Below are 14,263 nucleotides of genomic sequence, written 5' to 3' on the forward strand. Positions count from 1 at the left end.
TCGCAAAATAGAAGGATGACGAGCTCGATGTCCAAAAAACGTACTTGTGGTATTGTAACCTTCGTTTACCGTCTATAACTCCATTTAGTTTTTAAAGATGAAAGCGATTGTTTAATACTAATAGCAGCAGTTTCACTAGCAACCTTTGTGGCTTCCCTAATGGTGTTGTTAGTAGAATCCTCCTTACAAGAAGGGGTTCCTCTGCTCTAATTATGTGTGTGTGGATGGTGATTTGAGGAAAAATCATAGACAAAAGCTGGGGTAGTCTGTAAAATGAGGGTGAGAAATTCACAAAGCAAACTCTCAGCCCCACAATAAGGTTAACAAATGAAACAAACACTGTGTGAAATTAAGAGTGCCTCTCAGCAATTTTCACCCAAGACTGTGCAAGATAAAAAAAAATCGAAAATTGCCAAACTTTGTCACAATAAAGGCCTACGAAAACCATTTTTAGAAAAATATGTTTTAGTTTGTTTCGATAATTATTTTACCTGGACGGCGACTTTTTCGGTATGGGGCCTTGTGAGCGAGTGAAAACGACTCCAAAAGGTCGCTTGTTTGAATCGCTATTTTTGAAACTTGAAAATCAAAACAACATTAACGGTACAATGTAAAAAAACTGGAATTTTTGACCAAATTTTAAAACTTAACCTTTTTAGATTGATTACAGAGTACTGCCAAATTTGTGCGAAATTTGACCGTCAAAAAAGCATCCTGGTACATGGCTTTCTCAAGCGAGACGACATTCATCGGAATAACCAATGTCTCTGCTGCAATTAAATTGAATACAATTTTGGGTAAATGAAACGGAGGATTTTTGAGACCCAATTTCAACATGCTGTTTGTCAACAAAAGTCGATTTTTGACCACCAAAGCGGAGGCGACGTATATTGAAATCGCACACGCTAATCTCGATTATTCACTGAACAATTCGAGACTTTGGGTTTACTGGAACTACTGTAGGTAAAATGGAACGTGTCATTGAAATTTAACTGTCTTGGTTTATTAAAGAGTGACATATTCGGTAATTAAAATAACTGACCTAAAAATTTGCTACTAGTAAGATTCATTCCATTCCATATTTTTACGCAAACAAGTTTCCTTAATTCACTTTCTGAACATACCTGCAAAACAAACAAATAAAAGTATATCCCCCTTTATATAAGTATGCCCTGGTTGGATTTTCCTCGAAGTCCTCAAACGACCATCGAACGGTCAACCAGTCGAACGCTTTTTGACCTTCGTGAGTTGTGCCGTGATTGTGTCGCCAGAGCTGTCACGCAAGAGATTAGGACAAAGCATACAGACCAATGGCTTCGTGCGGTTATTCTTTGTTTGTTGGGGGAGTTTGTGGCGCAAGTTCTGATAATCCAGCAAACGTTCAATGCGTAACAATAGCAAAATGTGATAAGGACACCAAGGCACACTTGAGAAGTTATTAAGTGTCGGATTCTTCTCTGGATACAGTGGCTAGGCTTTTGCTCGCACGTGCAGGTAAGCTTTAACTGAAATCACTTAAATTAAGATATTGAGCAGAAAATCACTTTGCGAAATCCGCAGATACTACCTATTACAGACTTAATGTCAAAAGTAGAAGACCCGCCCACAGGAAATGGACCTAAAAACACTGCTGCCGCAGTCGTGTTGTTGGATATACCTCGTTCTTTAATCCATGAGACAAGCACCTTGGCACTGTGGCACGAGCCAGTCTACTCAGCTCAATTTAACCTTAAGTCGACTAAGGCACTGCGGCAGTGCTGTGGCACCAGCCATTTTACTCAATTCACTCTATCACTCGGCACTGCGGCTAGCATCGCAAACGTAAACGCTACTTTGTGGACGGGTATTCAGCAATCGCTGAAAATTACGAAAATCGAGCAAGCAAGATATGGAAAACCATGTAATCATGTATCGTTGTACGAGTCTGCGAGTACTCACTTTCCCAGTTGTCCCTGAAACGAGTACATTGATCAGCGCAGCCGGATTGTATCACTGCCCGTGAAACTAACGGTTATTGTTTTCTTATTAATTGCTTTTAAAGGTGTTTTTGAGATAGATGATTTCATTTTGGGTACGACGATTTGCCCACGGCATCGAGATTGATTTGGAATCCGATGGAGATGTAATAAGAAAAATCGCGCCCGCCCACATGAATGGGCATTACACATGGCAGTGAAAGGGGAGCGCGGATTAACCCTTGCTCAGTCTCAAAAACTTGACTTGCGCTTGACTTGCTGTTCTAGCGAAGTTACTACTACTTATGGCCGAAGTTGTAGCACAGTGGCGAAGTTTTACCGGGCTTCCAGTTCTTTCGTTTCGCCAAGACAATTGTTTGGGCTATTGCGGTTTCCGAGTTGAAGAAAGGATTCCTATGTACCCATATTCTTTTTTCAAGATCAGCTGTGTTGTTACATCGAGGGGCAACGCATCTTTCAGGCATTTTTTCGCATCAACTCTCAAATCCTCATTTTCTCTGACCACGTGTTTCTGAATCTACGTCATAAGTCGAGAGAAGACTTCAGCGAGTGGTAAGCCAAAATGGCGGGCCATTTGCACGCTACTTAAAAAGTCGAAGAAAATTTCTCTCTCGTTTGAATGGAAAAATCCTTTCGCTAAAGTTCATTTTTCAATATGGACTTTCAAAAGGGAAAATAAAAATTTTTACGTTATGGGCGCTTTAACTGCAATGCTATGATACCACATGAAACACCAATAAATGCTTAACCAGATGCACTCATTAATGTGACGTAATAGGTTACCATGGAAACAAATGAGGCACCGAAAAACACGCCATATATTATCTTTAAACGCCTATATCTCAAAAACGAACTCAGTGATTCCCATTTTTTATTGCTGGAGATTAATTAGCACGCTAAGACAAAACTCATTGCAAAGTTTAAGAAAATAGGCCATTTCCGGGATCATGCCTGTCTCCTCTTCAAACCCGATCTAATTGCGAAATTTAGTTATAGTTATATGTTAGTTATATGTAAAGTATATACCGCGCATATACCGCGCATGTACCGGTGGCTCAATTGGTTGAGCACCAGGCTGTCACGTGGGAGGTCGTGAGTTCAACTCCGGCCGGACCAACACTTAGGGTCTTTAAATAACTGATGAGAAAGTGCTGCCTTTGTAATTACATCTGCAAATGGTTAGATTCTCTAGTCTTCTCGGATACGGACGATAAGCCGGAGGTCCCGTCTCACAACCCTTCAATGTTCATAATCCTGTGGGACGTAAAAGAACCAGCACACTTGTCGCAAAGAGTAGGGCATGTAGTTCCCGGTGTTGTGGTCTGTCTTCTGTGATGTATCATGGTTGGGAGGGTAAATGCTCGGAGAAATTAGCTACACCAAGCTACTCTAAAAATCCGAGGGTAAATAAAGATATATGATATGATATGAAAGTAGAACTAATTACCATCAAAAAAACTTGGCACTTAGACCCACTTTGAAGAGGAGGCAGACAACTCGGAAATGGCCTATTATCTGCAGCAGATTCATAGCCACCTTCACAATTGGGAATTTTAAGGTGGTTCTGAATCCGCTCCAGATTTTTTTTAAACTTTGCAAAGACTTTCATCTTAGCCTGCTAATCGCTTTTCAGTAATAAAAAATGGGGGTCACCTTATTTCGTTTTTCCGATACTAAGTGCTTTAACACAACATATAGGGCGTTTTTAGATGCTTCTTTTGTTGCCATGGTAATTTATTACGTCACAGTAACATGTGCATCTTGTTAAGCAATTATCGGCCGGTGTTTCATGTGGTACCATAACATTGCCGTTCACTGAAACAGCGTTAAAGAGTTAGTCTGTCTAATGAGACATTCCCTCAAAAATGGTTGAAACTGATTTGAGCCACCTTAACACACACGCGCTAGTTTCAGGATAGTATATACATCAGTGTTTTCGACACATACAACGGAATTAGCATGGTTGTGGTCAATAGAGTACTCAAACACGCAGACCATCACACCATGTATGTCTTGTAGGTTGGAAAATTAGCCAGGATTTATTGTTCGTTAAAGCTCAGAGAGAGAGCGCAATTTATTCAAAAGCTAGGTGCAGGTTTCATTCAGAAAATGTGATTGAAATATATTTTCAAGAAAAACAAAATAATGGCGCAAGGTGGCTGCACGGCTGTGAGGGTGTATATATTTCTTATTTTACCAATATTTCGTCATTAGAAAAGTAGGTATAGGGTTACAGATATATTATTATTATCATTATTATTATTATTATTATTATTATCATTATTATTATTATTATTATTATTATTATTATTATCATCATCATGATATTTATGTAATAATGTTACATAAATTACTGGCATACATAATCCAAGTATATATTATATAATACATGTTATTATTAAATTTATATACTACTACTACTACTACTAATATTATTATTATCCATTGAAATGTTTGTCAGAAAATAATCCAGGAGACAGTAGCTTTGTAAGCTCCACTGAAATTCGAGGACAAATAAAGTTATGCATGAATGAATGTATGTATATCGGTTGTTCTATTCATGCAATATTGTATTCGACAGTGGGATTAGAACTTACGCGATGCCACAGAAATCAGTACTTGAGTAAGCTTTTGAAGTTTTTGAGACTGAGCAAGGGTTAATCCGTGCACCCCTTTCGCTGCCATGTGTGATGCCCATTCATGTGGGCGAGCGCGATTTTTCTTATTACATCTCCATCGGATTCCAAATCAATCTCGATGCCGTGGGCAAATGGTCGTACCCAAAATGATGTCATCTATCTCAAAAACACCTTTAAAAGCAATTAATAAGAAAACAATAACCGTTAGTTTCACGGGCAGTGATACAATCCGGCTACGCTGATCAATGTACTCGTTTCAGGGACATCTGGAAAAGTGAGTGCTCCCAGTCTCGTACAACGATACATTATTACATGGTCTTCCATATCTTGCTTAATCGATTTTCGCAATTTTCAGCGATTGCTGAATACCCGTCCACAAAGTAGCGTTTACGTTTGCGACGCTAGCCGCAGTGCCGAAGTGAACGACAGTAGGTTTCGCGCCGTTCACGTCGGATAGAGTGAATTGAGTATAATGGCTGGTGCCGCGGTGTCTTATTCGGTTAAATTGAGCTGAGTAGACTGGCTAGTGCCGCAGTGCCGCGGTGCTTGCCTCATGAATTAAAGAACGAGTTATATCCAACAACACGACTGCGGCAGCAGTGTTTTTAGGTCCATTCCTTGTGGGCAGGTATTCTACTTTTGACATTAAGTCTGTAATAGGTAGTATCTGCGGATTTTGCAAAGTGATTTTCTGCTCAATATCTTAATTTAAGTGATTTCAGTTAAAGCTTACCTGCACGTGCGAGCAAAAGCCTAGCCACTGTATCCAGAGAAGAATCCGACACTTTATAACTTCTCAAGTGTGCCTTGGTGTCCTTATCACATTTTGCTATTGTTACGCATTGAAAGTTTGCTGGATTATCAGAACTTGCGCCACAAATTTCCCCAACAAACTCAGAATAACCGCACGAAGCCATTGGTCTGTGTGCTTTGTCCTAATCTCTTGCGTGACAGCTCTGACGACACAATCACAGCACAAGTCACGAAGGTCACAAAGCGTTCGACTGGTTGACCGTTCGATGGTCGTTTGAGGACTTCGAGGAAAATCCAACCAGGGCATACTTATATAAAGGGGGATATACCTTTATTTGTTTGTTTTGCAGGTATCTTCAGCGTAAAAATATGGAATGGAATGAATCTTACTAGTATGAAATTTTTAGGTCAGTTATTTTAATTACCGAATATGTCACTCTTTAATAAACAAGACAGTTAAATTTCAATCACGCGTTCCATTTTACCTACAGTAGTTCCAGTGAACCTAAAGTCTCGAATTGTTCAGTGAATAATCGAGATTCGCGTGTGCGAGTTTAATATACCTCGCCTTCGCTTTGGTGGTCAAAAATCACCTTTTGTTAACAAACAGCATGTTGAAATTGGGCCTCAAAAATCCTCCGTTTCATTTACCCAAAAATTGTACTGAAATTTAATTGCAGCAGAAACATTGCCTATGCCGATGAATATCGTTTCGTTTGAGAAAGCCATGTACCAGGATGCTTTTTTGACGGTCGAATTTCGCACAAATTTGGCACTCTGTAATCAATATACAAAAGGTTAAGTTTTAAAATTTGGTCAAAAATTCCAGTTTTGGTATATTCTACCGTTAACAGCGCTAAAGGGTGAAGTAATTATTCTAGCTGCCACGTTGTTTTGATTTTCAAGTTACTCATTCGTTGTTTGAAAAATAGCCAAGAATAGGAATAATAAATATGAAATTTTTTACACTAAAGTCTTCGTTCTTTAAAAAATTTACGGAAAAGACTAAAGGAATCCACGGAATATGAAACAATTTCCAAAAGGCAAATCCAAATATCTTGAAGGTAAAGAGAAACTGAACGCGCGACACCATTAGGCTCGTAAATGGCTGCGAATCTTAAGGGGTAGAGCGCAACCGAGCAAGGGGGTTTCTAGTCCAGCGCTGGACCTCTACCCTACCCCCTCGTGCCGAGTCAAGAAAGGAAAAAGAGAAGAACAACAAGTCGCAACGCTGGAGAAAAATCAGCACCAAAACCTTGGACATACTAACACGACCAAAACCGCGAAGCCGATTAACCAAAATTGGAAATTAACCCTTACCGAAAACACAATTATCAGGTGGTGTATCATAGAACTTCTGAGGCAAAATTATAGTTAAAAATAAAGAAAAAAAGAATACCTTACATGGAAGAAAAAGCTGGCAAAAATTTCCCTTCTCTCCAAAAAAATTGCGAAGTCTCCTTTAAACGTCAGCTTGCTTGGGACAAAAGTATTCAAGTACGACCCAAACTGTACACATGGCCTGGGTACGAGATGTGAGAAGGAGTGGATCTGGGAACCAGTATGACAAAACATGGAAATAATGTGTCGTGTAAAGAAGACTTCGGTGAGTCGTCAATTGCTGATGTCGGCTCAGATACAATTTTGGCGCCATTTATGCAGTCCGCTTTAGTTTCAACGAGCAACAGTCCATGAATTCAGGTAAACACAAAACTGCATTCTTTTAATGACCGAATAAGGTAATAACAATTAAGGCAACTAGATCACAAAGACACACGGCGTGTCACGCAATACCGTAACATATTCCTTTTTTTGTAAAAAAAAAAAAAAGCTGACCATAAACATAAGACGAATAAAAACCTGAAATAAACACAAAAAAGAAAAAAAAAATGACGGGAAAACAATGTTTACTGTAACAAGTGTCTCTGCACAGTCCTAAGCCTAAGTTGAACTGGAAGACCAACAACTTAGTTGTGTAGTCACTCAGCCTAGCGGGAGGCTTTATTGTTCTGGCCCTTGTTCTCTTGACCGCTGGTGATATTGGCTTGTGTTCAGGGACCGTTGATGGCTTTGAGCTATGCCTGGAAGGCTGACTTTCGCTGAGATCAACTGGCTTTGAAGACAGTGAGAGCGGTGCTGGTCTCTCAGCGGGCTTTAGGAAAGCTCGGTTTCGACGAACAAGGTGGTTGTCTGCATCCGTCTGCACTACATAGGGCCTGTCGGAGAGTTTCTCAATACAGGTACCCCTCTTCCATACGTCGTTCTTCAGTAAAGGTGCCACCCTTACGTCCTGTCCTATTTCAATTTCCGGTAGGATACGGGAGGAACGATCATGTTAAATCTTGGCTTTCTGTCTTTTTAACTTGAGTAGCTGATCCACATTTTCTGGTACTTTCGGATACAGGAGATTAGTGGAAGTTGGGAGTAGAGTTCTTGTGCTGCGGGACATCAATCTCTGTACCGGGCTTGAGCCCAGCGACTCTGTGGGGTATTTCTTTGATCAAGCAGGGATAGCCAGGGGTCTTTGCTGTCCCTTTTTTTAGCAAAGACTTGGCAACTTTTACGGCTGCTACAACTTTACCATTCGATTTGTGATGATGCGAGGAGAAGGAGGCATGGCCAAACTCCCAACTATATGTGAACTACTTGAATTCCTGACTTGTAAATTGGGGACCATTGTCAGTAACTAAGGTGTCGGGTGTGCCATGTCTGCTGAATTGCTCTTTCAGAAATTCAATCACAGCACTTGATGTGTTCTTTTGCAACATCTTTACCTCGATGAAAGCAGAATAGAAGTCCGCGACGACTATGTAATCTTTTCCATGAAGGTTGAACTGATCTGCAGCAACTCTGCTCCAAGGGAGGTCTGGAATCTGATGACTTTGAATTGGTTTCTTTGGATTTTGGGATTGCACTTCACTGCAGATGGAACACTGTGAGACTTGATCACACACAACACCTGTCATGTCTGGCCAAAACACGGAATCTCTTGCTTTACAAAGGCAGGCGTCAATGCCTAAGTTACGTGAATGTATCTTGGACATAAATTCAGGCCGCAAAACACGTAGAATGATTACTCTAGAACCTTTGAAGAGAGCGCCATTATATACGGACAGTTCATCACGATAGTCCCAATATTCTCTGATGTTAACAGGTCCTTGATCTCTCTGTGCTGACCAGCCACTGAGAATGGTGGTCTTTAGGGTTTGCAAAGACTCATGCTGTCCAGTGCAGCGCTGTAGCTGTTCCAGTTGTTCAGGAGATCTTGAAGGTTTGCATACGGTTGATTTCGCCAAATCCACTGAAAACACTTGAAAGGAATCTTCAGGCACTGTGGTCTCATACTGTGCTGCTCTTGACAAATGATCTGCTAGAAACATCTGACTGCCAGGTTTGTAACTGACTGCAAGATTGTATTTCTGTAATTGTAACAACATTCTCTGTAGGCGGCATGGTGCTGCTAGTAGAGACTTCTTAAATATTGACTCAAGGGGTTTATGATCCGTTTCTACATGGATCTGCTCTCTCTTCGAGCCAGATATTTGTTGAACCATTCACATCCAAACACAATTGCAAGGCACTCCTTTTCAATGGTAGAATACCTTTGCTCTGTCTTGGAGAGAGTTCTGGATGCGAATGCTCCTGGTTGTCCATTTTGAAGGCGGACTGCTCCTAAAACCTTGTCACTGGCATCCGTCTGATTGGTAGTCTCTTCTTCTTCATTGTAAAACTTCAGAACTGGGTGCTTGATGACTAGCTGCTGAATGGTGGTGAAAGCTACATCATGCTGTCTTGCTCATGTAAACTTGGCTGAACTGGTGGTAAGCTCTCTCAAAGGTGCAGACACATGAGAGAGTTTGGGTAGGAATTTAGACAAATAATTGACAAAGCCAAGGAGGGTCTGAACTTCAGAATTGGATGTTGGCTTTGGCATGTTCTTTATGGCTGTGACCTTGTCTGGAACTGGCTTCAACCCCTCTCTAGAGATTACATGGCCCATAAACTTGACCTGTGTTTTCCTCAGTTTGACTTTAGACTTGTTAAGTTTTGGGTTTTCTTGTCTTGCTCGCTCCAACATTTCGATCATGATCAATGTGAGCTTCTGCATCGGTTTCTTTATATCCGACCACCAGGATATCATCTCTGATCACCTTAACGCCACGAAGATCAGCTGATTATTCTTGCAGTTTGCTCTCAAATACTTCCGGGGCAAGACGTATTTCAAAGGGCATTCTTAGGTAGTGGTATCTTCCAAAAGGCGTCCAGAACGTAGTTAATTTACTGCTCTCCTCATCTAAGCTGACTTGGTAAAAGCCATCCTTTGCATCAAAGGAGCTGTAGAATCTAGCTTTACTTAGTTCAGGCAAGAGTTCCTCTAAGGTTGGCATTTGGAACTTTGGACGCTGAACAGCCTTGTTTAAATCTTTGGGATCTGGAGAAATCCTGATCTTATTAGGTTTTACCACTACCACCATACTGCTTATCCCCTCAGAGGGTTCCTCAGCTTTCTTAATGATCCCTTTTTCCAGAAGCTCAATACTCTTCTTCTCCGCATCCTTTCGTAGGGCTACCGGAACACGACGAGGAGAATGCTGTACTGAATGATATTTTTGTCAACCACTATTTTGGCATTTCCAATGTGTCCCAGGCCAGTAATTACATCGTGATACTTGCTAAATAGCGGCTTTGCATCGCTAACTTGATGTACTGTATCAGTGAGGCTAGAATTAGACTTGATGAGTTGCAACTTCTCACAGGTTTCCGCTGACAGAAAGGGTCTACACTTGTCTTGAACCACTTGAAACTTGAGCGTCTGCCTAGTATTATGATACTTCACTTGCAAGTCACATTTTCCAATAGGCTTCAAAGATGACCCACCAAATAGCCTGAGCTTGGCTGATGACTTTTGAATTGGAGGATCTCCTAGCTGAGTAATGGCTGATAGGTCATCTAGGCAAAGTACATTACATGTGGCTCCAATGTCCAGTTGACATGACACGGATGTCGTAAAATAATCTTTCGGTGATTTGTAGAACTGGATTTCTGTAAACCATTCTCTGGCCTTCGTATCCACTAGCGATACCGTTTCCAAGGTTAGGCATGTTTCGTGTTCATTTGACGTTTCAAAATCTTCAAACTGATTTATTTTCTTCCCTGCGAGACAAACGGACGAGAAGTGGCCCTTTTTTTCACAATTGCTGCAGGTTTTCCCGAACGCCGGACACTCCGTTCTCTTTACATGACGTTGTTGACGACCACAACACTTGCACGTGAAACCGAAACACGTTTCCACGCCAGATTTTGTCTGTTTATCATCAGATTTCTGCCTTGGAGCATTCTTTCTGTCAACAAACTTCTTAACGTCCTCGGCTTTGTCTTCTGAGCTTTGGATTTTCTTCATTTGCTGCGCGGCTACTTCGCTTCTAGTACACATTTGAATAGCCTTCTTTAGATCCAAACTCTTTTCTCTCAATAATCGTACTTTGTCACCATTATTCTTCAGTCCGATGACTAGTCTGTCCCTGATAAGATCGCCAGTCAGCTCTCACAGTATTCGCAGGATGTTTCTAACTTTCTAAATGCGGTTACATCACTTTGAACTGACTCCTCATTATCCTGCATGCACGTATTGAAAACGTACCTTTCGTAAACCACATTTCGAGTGGGCTTGAAATAGTTATCTAACGCTTCGAGACATCCGTCGATTTTCTTTTTGTCGTCTTCTGACAGGTTCAAGTTTAAGGAAATTTGAAGGCATTCTCGGCCTATTGCAGATCTCAAGGTTGCGACGCGAATGGTTTCTTCACGGTGAATGAGGCTCGTGGCGATTTCGTAATCGCTCCATTGCTGCCTGAAAAATTCCCAGTTTCCAGCGACGTCTCCACGGCAATACATCGCGCTCGGCAACGGAAAATTGTGCGATAAAACTTAGGGAATATATGCCAGCGCTGGAGGTTGAACGCTGCTTGCGCTGTGCGACTCCAAGTGGTCACCATCTGTCAACATCTTCTTGCGCTTTCCATGAGCGAATCGCCTCTGAAATGCGATTAGGCGAAGGGAACAGGATTTGCCAACAGCTTCCACTGGTTTTTACGTGGACTCGAACTAAAATTTAGGCAAGCAAAGCGGAGTTCTTTCTGACACCATGTTTCAACAAACAACAGTCCATGAATTCAAGTAAAAACAAAACTGCATTCTTTTAATGACCAAATAAGGTAATACCAAATAAGGCAACTAGATCACAAAGACACACGGCGTGTCACGCAATATCGTAACAGCTTTTTGGCTGGAGCATGTACTCGCCGTATCCTGCTCGTCATGCTTGCCTTTTTGCTTTCGCTCGGCTTTAGACTTTTCAGTCACAATAAGGAAGAAAGGGAGAACGTAAGAAGGGTCAGTAATATTGAAACAAGTAAATACTATAACCTTCTTCAGCATAAAAGGCGTACGAATGTAGATGAGTGCTTTCTAAGAGCCGCGGGAAAACATCACTTTCTATAGGGCCTTGTAAATGTTAAGAACGTAAATTTGTTCCAAAGTGGCACTCAGTTTGCAAATTGAGTGCCATTCTTCTAAAAGCAGCAATCAATATTCTTGACGTCGTCAAGGTTAGGCTCGATTATCAGCCGCTGTTTCGGGAAATGAGCCAACGCTTACTCCCGAAATCACAGCTGGACGAGTGAGGTGAGCGATTGTTATTGTCCGCCAATCAGAAACTCGCCTGCACAAATCGGTCCAGCATAAATTACACTTTTTGGTTGCGACGGTGTTCTTTGACCCGGCCTGTTCGAGCTTTACAATGCTTTGAAATTAGGAAACATCCACGATTTCGACAACAGAAGTGTTCGAGAAGCTGGAGAATGGGGATTGTATCGTTTTATACCGCCTGATTTCGGAAACTTTAATTAATTTCCCAGTTAGCGCCAACGTCAAAATACGGTTTTGAAATCCATTGCTATTGCAATTTTTTCTCAGACGTCGCTAATGTAATCCTCAAGATCGATTGGAATTACTTCTGAGTTTATTGGCGGTAAAACGAGGGGCGAGATGAGGTCGACTTAGAGCTGAAGCGGCCCGAAGATTTTGTTGATGATTCACCGGTTGAATTCAAACTCACATTGATCATTTAACCTCAAACTCCAGCTCGTATCATCTGGAAACTTAGCACCGGCTGTTTACGCATTGTCATATAATTACTGTTTTGTTAAAATTAATGTTTTTGGATGTCTAATGGTACTTCCCGCAACTACTGACTACGCATAAATTATATACAAATTTACGTCACAAACACGATCTATCGCCCACGCGTCAAGCCGTCTCTTCTCGGGGAGGATACCCGAACTCGAGTGAGCGGCGGAAATCGAGCCTACGTCAAGGTCAACTGATTCGTGAATGTTATCCTTTGAATGTTGCATTTATAAAGAGTTCTTATTTTCCGTGAAAATTGATGACAGGTTTAGGTTTACGAAAATTTGAAGGCATTCTCGGCCCATTGCAGATCTCAAGGTTGCTAGGCGAATGGTCTCTTCACGGTGAATGAGGCCCGTGGCGATTTCGTAATTGCTCCATTGCCTGCCTGAAAAACTCCAGGTTTCCAGCAAAATCTCCACGACAATGCATCGCGCTCGACAACGCAAAATCGTGCGGTAAAACTTGGGGAATATATGCTGGCGCTGGAAGTTGAATGCTGCTTGCGCTGTGTGACTCTACGTAGTCATCATCTGTGGACATCGTCTTGCGCTTTTCATGAGCATTCAGGCGAAGGGAACAGAATTTTCAAGCAGCTTCCTCTGGATTTTACGTGGGAGTAAGGCGTCAAGGTCAACAGATTCGTGATTGTTTTCCCTGGAATGTTGGGCAAATAAAGAGTTTTCATCTCCCGTGAAAATCCCTCGCTTTTGACGACCTCTTATTATTGACCGCTGTGTGCAAGTTAGTTTTTATTCAGAACACACCTACATTTCGTAACTAATATGGGATTACAGGAAGATAAATTCACTTACAAAGCTGTCAAGACGCACGATAGAAATGAAAGGGAGCACGTGAAAAATGTCAGTAGTATTGATGAAGAAGAAGCCTGTGAAACAAGCATACTAAATCTCGATAGTCGAGCTTCAACATGGCGAGCTGTTGTAAACATGACCAGTTTCCTCCTGGGAGTGGGAGCGCTGGCCTTGCCGTACGCGGTGTTCAAAGGAGGCGTCTTAACCATCCTTGGCTTTCCTCTGTTCGCTTTAGTTCATTGGTACACCGGTACAGTCATGATAGATTGCGTTTACGATAAAAATTGCGATGAAATTACAGAGCATGAAACGATTGTTGGGGATGACAAAACACAAATTGCATCGAAGATGATATCACGAGTTCGTGACAAGTACAGCGAGCTTGGTAAAGTTCTTTGGCCGCGGTATGGTGGGGAGATTCTCGATGCTTTACAAAGCCTTGATCTGTCAATTTTCGCTGTGTCGTACCTTATTTCATGTGGATCCCTCTTGGCACATGCTCTTCCCAAAGCAGGGCTCACAGAAGCTATGTGGGCGTCCATTGTTGCTGCTTTGGTTTTGCCGACCACGTTTCTAAAGGATCTGGCGTGCGTCGCATGGCAAAGTTTGTTGAGTATAACGTCCTTGATCACTATGGTAAGCGTGATGACATGGTACACAGTCACCCACTACTCGACCATAAACTTAACGGATTTGCTATTCTGGGATACCGAAGGATCCCTCGTCGCGCTCAGCTTGGTCATATACAGTTACTGCGTGTACCCAATTTTGATTCCAATCGAGGAAAGCATGGCGGATCCTTCCAAATTCGGTTCAGCCTTGGGGATTTCCTTGTCGTTGGCCACCATATTCAAAGTTCTGTTTTCGCTTTGTGGCTTTCTCTCCTTCTCCC

At 41.7% G+C, this 14,263-nt stretch overlaps 1 protein-coding gene across 1 annotated transcript in view; it reads left to right on the forward strand.

The window, feature by feature from the left end:
- The first annotated feature begins 13,341 nt into the window (after positions 1 to 13,341).
- The window catches only part of LOC138010082 (vesicular inhibitory amino acid transporter-like), a 1,389-nt gene continuing 467 nt past the window's right edge, over positions 13,342 to 14,263 (forward strand). The window contains exon 1 of the mRNA XM_068857042.1: positions 13,342 to 14,263. This exon is cut by the window's right edge and continues 467 nt beyond it. Coding sequence (XP_068713143.1) covers positions 13,342 to 14,263 — 922 coding nt within the window.

This window comes from Montipora foliosa, chromosome 7 (genome assembly GCF_036669935.1).
Source record: "Montipora foliosa isolate CH-2021 chromosome 7, ASM3666993v2, whole genome shotgun sequence".
NCBI classification, from domain to species: domain Eukaryota; kingdom Metazoa; phylum Cnidaria; class Anthozoa; order Scleractinia; family Acroporidae; genus Montipora; species Montipora foliosa.